This window comes from Numida meleagris, chromosome 23, assembly GCF_002078875.1.
Source record: "Numida meleagris isolate 19003 breed g44 Domestic line chromosome 23, NumMel1.0, whole genome shotgun sequence".
NCBI classification, from domain to species: Eukaryota; Metazoa; Chordata; class Aves; order Galliformes; family Numididae; genus Numida; species Numida meleagris.
The window spans coordinates 6,469,853-6,480,543 of record NC_034431.1 but is presented as its reverse complement, the minus strand read 5'-3'; the positions used below and the strand labels follow the sequence as shown (position 1 = coordinate 6,480,543).

At 47.1% G+C, this 10,691-nt stretch overlaps 2 protein-coding genes across 4 annotated transcripts in view; one reads left to right on the top strand and one right to left on the bottom strand.

Moving 5' to 3' along the window:
- On the top strand, positions 346 to 6,197 carry LOC110387623 (olfactory receptor 14J1-like). The gene has a single exon (XM_021375945.1). The coding sequence runs from the start codon at positions 4,874 to 4,876 to the stop codon at positions 5,834 to 5,836; it is 963 nt and encodes a 320-aa protein (XP_021231620.1). The 5' UTR covers positions 346 to 4,873; the 3' UTR covers positions 5,837 to 6,197.
- ALG9 (ALG9, alpha-1,2-mannosyltransferase) overlaps positions 6,214 to 10,691 on the bottom strand; it is a 35,419-nt gene continuing 30,941 nt past the window's right edge. The window contains exons 16-17 of one of the 3 annotated variants that reach the window (XM_021375942.1): positions 10,455 to 10,589; positions 6,214 to 10,373 (exon numbers count right to left, since the gene is read on the bottom strand). In XM_021375942.1, the coding sequence (XP_021231617.1) occupies positions 10,501 to 10,589 (89 nt within the window). In that variant the 3' untranslated portion in view covers positions 6,214 to 10,373; positions 10,455 to 10,500. Of the gene's footprint in view, positions 10,590 to 10,691 lie in introns of all 3 variants that reach the window. The other 2 variants (XM_021375941.1, XM_021375943.1) reach the window with 2 other exon arrangements.

The following is a 10,691-nucleotide window of genomic DNA, read 5'->3' as shown; positions in this document are numbered from 1 at the left end:
GCCCGCTGTCTTATTCAGAGGGATGGAAAGCTCTTGTGCTCTCAGAAAGGCATCCTTGAAGAGTAGCCAGCTTTCCTCCACATCTTTGTCTCTAAGGACAGCATCCCAGGAGATCTTGGCCAACAATTCCTTGAACAGCCTAAAGTTCACTCTTCCAAAGTTCAAGATCCTGACCCCACTCTTTGCCAGCCCCACATTCCTCGAGATCACGAACTCAAAGCAGGGCATGGTCACTGCAGCCCAGGCTGCCTCCAACCTTAATGCTTGTAATGATCTCCTCCGCACTGGTGGGCAGCAGGTCCAGCAACACTTCACCTCTGGTCGGTCTGTCCAATACCTGAACCAGAAAGTTATCATCAATGGATTCTAGGAGTTTCCTGGATCTCTCGCAGCTCGCTATCTGGTTTTTCCAACAGATATCTGGATTGTTGAAGTCCCTCCACAAGGACGAGAACCTGTGAGCACGATGCCTCCTGCAGCTGAAGCAAGAAGGCCTCGTCAACAGGCTCCCCTTAATCAGGCAGCAGTAGTATACCCCTATCAACAGCTGGCCTTTATTAGTCCTATTCCTAATTCTAACCCACAGGCTCTCAGCCTGTTCCTGACGGTTTCTCAGAGGGAGATCCTCACGGTCTCTCATCTCTTAGACATAGAGTTCAACTCCCCCACCCTTCCTACCTTGCCTATCCCTTCTAAAGAGCCAATACCCCTCAGTGGTGGTATTCCAGTTGTGGGAGTCATCTCACCATGTTTTCGTGATAGCAACAAGGTCATAACTTTCCAAGTGCATCACAGTTTCCAACTCCTCCTGCTTATTTCCCACACTGCATGCATTGGTATAAAGGCACTTCAGCTGGGCTTTCTGTCTCACCGCCTTTCTAGAGGATCTAGGATCCCCTAGAGCAACAGCATGCCCCTGTCCTTCTCCATCCCTTCGTACTCCACCCTCTTCACCCCTCAAGTTCGGTATGAACCCTCGAACTACCTGCTCAATCCCAGTGGCCCTCATTTTGTCTCCTTCCCCCTTCATACCTAGTTATCATTAGCCCAACTGAAGTGCACCTATACGAATGTGTGCAGCATGGGCAACAAATAGGAGGAGCTGGAAGCCATTGAGCCACAGGAAAACTACGATCTAGTTGTCATCACAGAAACACAGTGGAATGACTCACAAAACTGGAGTGCTGCAATGGATGGCTATAAACACTTTGAAAAGGATAGGCTAGGAAGCAGAGAGAGCAAGGTATGTTAGGGAGTGTTTTGATTGTCTGGAGTTTAATGATGGTGAGGACAGGCTTGAGTATTTATGGGTAAGAATCAAGAGGGACAGCCAACAGGGTAGACCTCATGGTGGGAGTCTGTTACAGACCACACAACCAAGATGAAGAGACAGATGCAACATTGTATAAGTAGCTGTCTCACAATCACTAGCCCTTGCAATACAGAGCTGAGAAAACAGTCTAGGAGGTTCCTGGACTGTGTGGAAGATAACTTCCTGACACAGCTGGTGAGTGAGCCAACCTGGGAAGGCACGATGTTGGAACTTTTGCTTGTGAACAGAGAAGGACTTGTGGGTGATGTGAAGGTTGAAGGCTGTTTTGAGCATAGGAGTTTTTTATCCTTGGAAAAGTGAAGAGGAAGGTTAGCAGAACTGCCTCCTTGGATTTCTGGAGGGCAAACTTTAGCCTGTTGAGGAGTCTGGTTGACAGAGTCCCTTGAATGTTTTCCTGACGAGCAAAGGTGTTCAGGAAGGCTGGACAATCCTCAAGAAGGAAATACTAAGGCTCAGGAACAGGCCATCCCCATGTGCCAAAAGTCAAGCTGGCAGGGAAGAAGACCAACCTGCCTGAACAGAGAGCTTTAGCTAGAACTGAGGAAGAAAAAGAGTTCATCACCTTTGGAAGAAGGGGCAGGACACTCAGGAGGACTACAAAGATATCATGAGTCTATGCAGGGAGAAAATCATAGAATCACAGAATCACCAAGATTGGAAAAGACCTCTAAGATCATCCAGTCCAACCATCCACTATATCATCAATATTTCCCACTAAATCATGTCCCTCAGTACAACATCTTAAATGAGAAGGGACAAAGCCTAGCTGGAGCTTTATCTGGCTACTGCCATTTAAGACAACAAAAATGCTTCAGTAATTACATCAGCAATTAAAGAAGGACTAAGAAGAATCTCTATCTTTTAATGGATGTGGGGGTAAACACAGTGATGAAAGATGAGGTACTTAATGCCTTCTTTGCCTCGGTCTTTAGTAGAAAGACCAGTTGTTCTCTGGATACCCAGCAGCCTGAGCTAGAAGATAGGGATAAGGAGCAGAAAGAAGCCGTCACATTCCAAGAAGAAATGGATAGCGACCAGCAACAACACTTAGATGCACACAAGTTTATGAAACCAGATGGGATCCACCCAAGAGAACCAAAGAAGGTGGCAAATGTTCTCACCAAACCATTTTCTATCATTTGTCAGCCATCCTGGCTATCCAGGGAGGTCCCAGTTGACTGGAGGCCAGCTAAGGAGATACCTATCTACAAGAAGGGCTGGAAGGAGTACTCAGGGAACTACAGGCCTTCAGTCTGACTTCAGTGCTGGGCAAGGTTATGGCAGAGATCATCTCATGTGCTGTCACATGGCTCTTGCAGAACAAGCAGGTGATCAGGCCCAGGCAGCATGGGTTTATGAAAGGTAGATCCTGCCTGTCTAGCCTGATCTCCTACTATAAAAGCTGACTTGTTTAGTGGATGAGAGAAAGGCTGTGGATGTTGTCTACCAAGATTTTACTAAAGCTGCTCCTGGAGAAGCTCCCATGTTCTCCTGCAGAAAATGGCTGCTCATGGCTTCAATAGGCATATGCTTTGCTGGGTAAAAAAACTGTCTGGATCCCAGGCCCAAAGAGTTGTGGTGAAAGGAGTTCAGTAGTGAGGCCTGTTCTCTTTTATATCTTTATCAGTGATCTGAACAGGCTGCCCAGGGAAGTAGCTGCATCACCATTCCTGAAGTATTTACAAGATGTGCAGTGCAGTGCTTAGGGACATGGTATAGTGGTAGACTTTGCAGTGCTATGTTAACTGTTGGAGTTGATGATCTTGGAGGTATTTTCCAACCTAAATGATTCTATGACTAGGATCTGCTTTCATTTCACTTGGCCAAAAGTATTTCCCAGCCAGCTCCAAGAGGATGTTCCCAGATGTTGCCCTTACTTCCAGAATTACTGCATTACAGTGTGCAGATACCTGGACCAGGTCTGGCACAGGAAATGTCACCAGGTGTTTTTGTATTTGTACAGCTCACTGCTACTCTCCATCTCCATTATTTACCTTGGGAGTTTAGACAAGGGTATTTTGTCCCTGGAGTAGCTCCTCTGCGGCGCGCAGCAGGGCAGAGCCACAGCCTGCAGGTGGTGTGGAGAGAGGAGAGATGGGAGATGTGTTAAAGGCTGTGTGGAGTGCAACACAGAGAACAGCACTGGACAGGATAGATCTGCGGATCCTAACATGGTGACTCTTGGGCTGAAGGACATTGTATGTGGGGCTGTCAAACGGCAAAGCTGGCATGTCCAGTGGCTGTTACCATCTGTCAGGATGGCTTTCTCTCTTCCTCCAATGCAGATTAGAAAATGTTGTAGAGAATTGCATTTATGAGGGAACGTTTAAAGCAGAAGACGAAGGCATGAGCTACTTGAAGGGGAAGGCATTTTCTGGAGTCTGTGCTTTCAAATTCTTGCTGTAGAGGGGAGGCAGGTGTCATGGGTATGGAATGTCAGATTTCTACAGGAGAATGTGATTCCTAGAGCACTGCACTGAGAGATCAATATTGTCGGTGATGAACTATAAAAATTTGCTGTCCTCTCCTCCCCCACTTCAACCAACAGACTGCACCAACATCAGCTTTGTGGTGCCATCAGGGCTCTTCTAAGATGACCTTTAGGATCTCCAACACTGGGGCTGCACGCACTGCACTCTGTGGGGCTCACAAGCAACTGTCCCTTCCTTCGGGACACACTGTCTCTAGGACATTCCAGTCTTTCCCTGGGATTCCTGCTGGGATACAGGTTGCCCTCCAGAAGGGCTCGCCTCTTTTGTGGTATCTGTGTGTTATCTCTTAGTCCCATGGAGGAGTCACCTTGGTGCTAAAGCCATGGATGGCTCTGTATGGGAACTTACAGTGAGCCCTCTCTGTCCCTGCCCAGGAGAAGAGCACCGAGACTCTCCTCATCTAAAGTGAGTCAGGGTGAGGATTTTGTTTATCTGCATTTGTAGCCTGGATTCCTCTGCTCTCAGTAGTGTGCAGGTTCTTCTCAGGGGGCATACAAGTGCAAGAATCTTCCTTCTCAAAGAGGTGTCAGCACAGGGCAGCTGAGACCAGGGCTGACAGACAGAGTGGCTCTCCTCACTCTGAAGTAAGGGATGGTCCCTTTGACTCTTAGGACCCACAAGATTTCACTTGGAGTGCAAAAGCAATGCCAATGCTTTCTGCCTTAAAAGCACTCCTCTAGTGTGTGGGGGAAAATAAATGAAATCCAACCCTACAGTGCTGTCCTGTAGTTGGGTGAATTGGTAGGGACAATGCTGGAAACATTTCTGATACCATGAGGATATCATGAGTGGATATAATCTGAGGTCATCGCATGTTCCCATTTACCTACTGCTGTAGGCTGAACAGACTCCTCCAGTGCTCTTGCTCCCAGTGACTGCCTTAGCACCCACCAGAGCTTAATCAAGAGAGGCGCACAACATTCTCTGAAAGACAGGGTACATCGGGGGTCTTCTGTAAGAACAGTTACAGGATTTGATTAGAGACGTCTGTCCTAATTCGTCATGGCCTTTTCTTCCCTGGGCAGGTGCCTGTGCCAAGACACAGCAGATGTCCAACAGCAGTTCCACCACTGAGTTCCTCCTCCTGGCGTTCACAGACACGCGGGAGCTGCAGTTCCTGAGCTTCTGGCTCTCCCTGGGCATCTACCTGGCTGCCCTTCTGGGCAATGGCCTTGTCATTGCGGCCTTAGTCTGTGATCATCACCTGCACACCCCCATGTACTTTTTCCTCCTCAACCTCGCTCTCTGTGATCTGGGCACCATCTCCATCACTCTCCCAAAAGCCATGGCCAATTTCCTTCGGGATGTCAGGGCCATATCATACACAGGATGTGCTGCACAAGTCTTTTTTCTCTTCTTCTGTACTACAGCAGAGTGTGCTCTTCTTACTGTCATGTCCTATGACCGCTACGCTGCCATCTGCAAGCCCCTGCACTACGGGATTCTCCTGGGCAGCAGAGCTTGTGCCACCATGGCAGCAGCTGCCTGGGGCAGTGGGGTTCTCAATGCTCTGCTGCACACTGCCAGTACATTCTCACTGCCACTCTGCCAAGGCAATGCTGTGAACCAGTTCTTTTGTGAAGTTCCCCAGATCCTCAAGCTCTCCTGCTCCAGCTCCTACCTCAGGGAAGTTGCTCTTCTTGTGGTTAGTCTCTCTTCTGCATGTGGGTGCTTGGTTTTCATTGTGCTGTCCTATGTGCAGATCTTCAGGGCCGTGCTGAGGATGCCCTCAGAGCAGGGCCGGCACAAAGCCTTTTCCACGTGCCTCCCTCACCTGGCCGTGGTCTCCCTGTTTGTCAGCACTGGCACCTTTGCCTACCTGAAACCACCCTCCATCTCTTCCCCATCCCTGGACCTGGCAGTGGCAGTGCTGTACTCAGTGGTGCCTCCAGCAGCAAACCCCCTCATCTACAGCATGAGGAACCAGGAGCTCAAGGGTGCCCTGAGGAAACAGATGACTAGACTTTTCAGAAGTAAACATCTGCCTTTCTTCTTCTGCAAATCATTCTAGTAAAACTCTTGATTGTCAGAACCTGTCATTTGCTCATGTTGATTTTCTTCCCCTTTGGTTTTCTGTGAAAATATTCTCCACATAGAAATGCCCCTAGTCATTCCTCCTGAGTATCTAAACAAAATAAATGACCCCACAACAACTTGGATAGAGCTAATTCTTTTCCTAGTAGCTGGTTTGATGGTGCGCTATGAATTTAGGGTGATAATCATGTTGATAACACAGAGATGTTTTAGTTGTTGCTGAGCAGCACTTACAGTAAGTCAAGGATTTTTCAGCTGCTTATACAGCCTTGGTCCTGAGGAGGCAAGGGGTGCACAAGGAGCTGGGAGGGACAGAACCAGGACACCGTAGGACAGATCTGAACAGGGATAGATCAGAGAGAACAAATTTGTTTATATTTTCTTAGAATCATTGCAGACACTTAGTAGATAATGGTTGCAGTTCATTTGCTCTTAGCATTATTTTTTGTGTTACGGTCCATTTTTGCTGCATGACACCTCTGAGAGCTGGTTTAAACTCATTTTTTTGGCTTTTTCAGTTTGCTGTGCTGTGTTATGTTCTCCTAGTAGAACTCTGATTAAAGCACTGGCCATGAGCATAACGTATTTGCCTCAGCATTGTCATCATGCTTGTACTTTGGGAACCATCACTTGGAAACTATTAACAACTACACATTCTACCTTTTCTCCAGTGAGAAACAATTTATGGAGGAGTAAAGGAATGGCACCTTCCCCTTCTCCTTCTATGAGTAAGCTGTCACATATGCAAAAAGATTTCAGCCATCATCCAGGTGACCTGTCTGCTCCCATGCTAGGACAATGAAGCCTGGAATTAGAGGGCAAGGAACCACAGCAGCTGGGATTCCTTCCTAAGCCTAGTGGAAATGCTAAGTCATGGCCTGAAACAGCGATTGAGCACCTGGTGGGAAGGCAGGGCCAACCCAGGGGAACTCAGGTGCAAGCAATCCACTCAGTGACAAAAGGGCTGGAGCCAGGATCCACCCCTTCCCAGACCTCATTTAAGGGTTGGCAGTGGAAGCAAGGGTATTTCTTGCTGAAGATCTCTGCCTACCTGAGGCCTTTTAAAGGTAAGTAGCTCTTTTCCTTCATGTCTGCATCTGTGGCTGCTGCATTTGAGCTCATTCTCATTTCCCATAGCCAAAGACTTTGCCACTCTGCTATTATCATGGTACTTTCGATCCCATTATAGCTAAGGAAAAGGACAATGACAAAGCGAGTAGAAAAGGGGCACAAGCTCTCAGCCACTGGAGGTTATGACTGTCATAGAATTATTTGGATTAGAAGAGAGCTTATCATAGAGCCGTATCACAGAATGGCTTGTGTTGGAAGGGATCTTAAGGATCACCCAGGTCTACCCCTCGGCCATGGGCAGGGCTGCCCCCCACCAGCTCAGGCTGCCCAGGGCCCCATCCCACCTGGCTTTGAGCCCTTCCAGAGATGGGGCACCCACAGTTTCGCAGGGTAATTTGTTCCAGTACCTCACTTTGCTCTGAAGAATGACATTCCTCCAGGCATTTAATCTTAATCTACTTTCTTTTAGTTTAAAACCATTCATATGTCTCAGACATGTCCCCAGACAGAGGAATGAACAGACTCATGGTACAGAGACCATCCACCAGACAGGCATCTGTGGTAGAGCTGCACACATCACCCATGTTTGAGCTCGCACCAAACACCACCAAGGCAAGCAAAGAGGCCCAGAGTCTGACCCTGCATGGTGACATGTCCAGCTGATGCTATTCCTTACCCAGGGACTGTGGTGATCAAGTAGGCATGGGACTGCAGCTCCCAGTTCAGTCACCTTGCAAAAAGCATCTGTGTCCAGCCATGACCAGACCAAAGCACCTCCCCTTCCCATCTGCTTTCTATCCCCAGGTTCACACTTATGACACAAATGCATAAAAGATTTCCCCAGTTCCACACCACGTGCCACCGTGTGGTTTTACCTGTGTTACCATGGGGAGGACACGAGGAAATGTGATAGCAAATTCACCTCAAATCTAGATGCATGAATGGTGAAGAAAAAAACAGCAGCCAAGAGGGTTTCCAGGATAATTACTGCTCCAGTCTCTATTGGACAGTCCCACTGAGTAGAAGATATTATCTTAAATCTGATTTGGTCTTAATGAAATGACTTCTGGTTTGTATTCAAAAGACTTAAGGAACGGTTTTCTTCTATTCATCCAGTAGAAGGAAATGATATTAGAAGAAACAAGTGTGCCTAGCTGATCAGTATGTGACTCTGAGGCTGGTGTCAGTGGCAAAATGTGATGGCATACACAACATCAGGTCAAGTGGTGGGACACCCACTGACAAGGTGGGTGACCTTTAACTCCCAGTTAAAGGTGTTGGTTACACCCATCAGCATTATCAGTAACCGCATGCTGGATTGCCAAGATACGTTTGCTGGCTGGACAGGGAAGTGTAAAAGCACAGGAGCACTGTCTGTAAAATCAAGCAGCTACAATCCTAGACTTAGACCACAACTTCTGCTTAACAGCCAAGTCCATGATTCCCCAGTGGCCGGGGGTACATCCACTGCTGCCTTTTTCCTCTCAGGACTGAGTGAATAACTCATGTTCTTTTAAGAAAGTCAGTACCTTTCTGTGGCTGTCTGCGGCCAGTTCTCTAAGGAAAGCAGGTAGAAGTTGGTGCCGAAGAGCTGTAACATCCAGCTTTCACAGCAGTGGAGAAATCAGGTGTTTAAAAAAAAAAGTGAAGCAAGTCTCGCGTGACCAATGAGAGAAATGGCATGCCTGAGGAGCTGAACAGTCAGACTGCCTATATGGTGTCCACCCTCAAGAGACAGCTTTTCACACCTGCCCAGATCTCCTTAGGAGATACCCTGGATCAATATCAGTTGGGGAATGTTGCTATCACTATTTGTTGAAACTGAAAAGCAAGGAAAAACACCTGGAAATACAAAAAATCCTTTTTTTTAGTATGTACTCACTGAAAACTTCCTCTTTAACTACACTCTTGAAATCTAATTAACTGTACATCTCTAAGACTAGATGAAAATGGCTTGTCAAGGCATTCTGCACTTTTATGAGTCCCATGGTTTATTTGGTGCTGAGCCAATGAGCCTCAGGTATTGAGAGGCAACTGATGTCACCGTTCCAGAAGATAAAATCAGAAGTAAGTGTTCAAGTGTCTTGAAGTATTAATGGGTCCCACAGAGGGCCATTACTGACACCCTCTCCATGGACTTATTAGAGAAGATAATTAGAGGCCATGATTGCAGGTAGGCAAGGGCACTTGGTAGATGGCTCTGATGCTGAAAAAGCCCTTGGTTTGTCTGATGAAGCAGAAAAGCTGAGCCTTGACCCCTAGACCTTGGGAAGGGAGATTCTGCCTCTCAGGCATGGCTCAGGGCCCTTCCTGGGCAGTGGGACTGGGACATGCAAAACTGAATGAAGCACAATCAAACAACACTTCCAGGCTTCCCACAGTATCACCAGGAGACAACAAGGCCTCAGTGCCGTGAGGACAGTGTGTCTCCTCATGGGCTTCAATAACAGAGACAAATGCCATGGCAAAGGGGGCAAAGACCTTAGTGCTGCTGGGGTCTTCCAGCCTTGCCAGCACACTCTGCCATAACCACTTGTCATGGTTTTATGATTTTTGTTATCGGTATTCCACATCATAATATCATGTTGTGCACTGGGAGTTAAAGCGTTAATGCTCCAGTTCCATGGATCATCAGTAGAAGAGAAGAACTACATCTCCCAGAGGACTGTTCACTGTTCTGTTACCATTTTCTGTTCAGAGGAAAAAGATAAAAACTGTTCGCATATCACAAGACATTCCCTTTTTGTTCTCCGCTTCACTTCTGCTCATCCCAGTAGCGTCTCCCTCCCTAGCTGACTCGCCACCAGCATTAGAGTAAGGCCTTTTGGTTTTTGGACACTCTCTCTTGCTTTATTTGATTTACTAGCTTCTGAGTATAAGAAATCAAAAGAGGAGGCAGGAAGGTAGCATGGCTGAGCAAGGACCTGCTGGTCAAACAGAGGGATGAGAAGGAAATGCACAGGTAGTGGAATGAGGGATGCGTGGCCTGGGAGGAGTATAGGGATACTGCCCAGACATGTAAAGATAGGATCAGGAAAGCCCAGGCAAAGAAAGAACTGAACTTGGAAGGGATATGAATAATAACAAGAAGGGATTCTAGAGGTATGTTTGTCATAAGAGAAAGGTCAAGGACAGCGTACACCTTCAGATAAATAAGAGAACTGGCAACAACAGACATGGAGAAGGCTGAGGTACTCAAGTTCTTTGCCTCAGTCTTCACTGGCAGTCAGGTTTCCCATCTCTCTCACTTCCCTGAGCCTCTAGGTGAGGGTCAGGAGAACAAAATCACAGGTTCAAGACCTCCTGATGAGACTAAACGTATACACATCTATAGGGCCTAAAGATGTGCATCCTAGGATCCTGAAGGAACTGACCAATCTGGTGGCAAAGCCATTCTCCATCATATTTGAAAAATCATGGCTGTCAGGTGAAATCCCTGCTGACTGGAAAAAGGAAAATATCACATCTGTTTTTAAGATGAGTAGAAAGGAAGACTTGGGGAACTAAAGGCTGGTGAGACTCACCTCTGTGCCCGGGAATACCATGGAACAGATCTTCTTGGAAGAGATGTTATGGCACATGCAACACAAAGAAGTGATCTGAGAAAGCCAGTATGTCTTCATCAAGGGCACATTGTGCCTCACCAATATAGCAGCCTTCTGGAACAGAGTCACAGTGTTAAGGGACAAAGGAAGAAAAATTAATATCATCTGTTAATGCCATCCTGAAATTCTGCAAAGCCTTTGACATGGTCCCATACC

Excerpts from the sequence above, each read along its gene's own strand:
- LOC110387623 (XM_021375945.1), top strand. The coding sequence starts at position 4,874 with ATGTCCAACAGCAGTTCCACCACTGAGTTCCTCCTCCTGGCGTTCACA.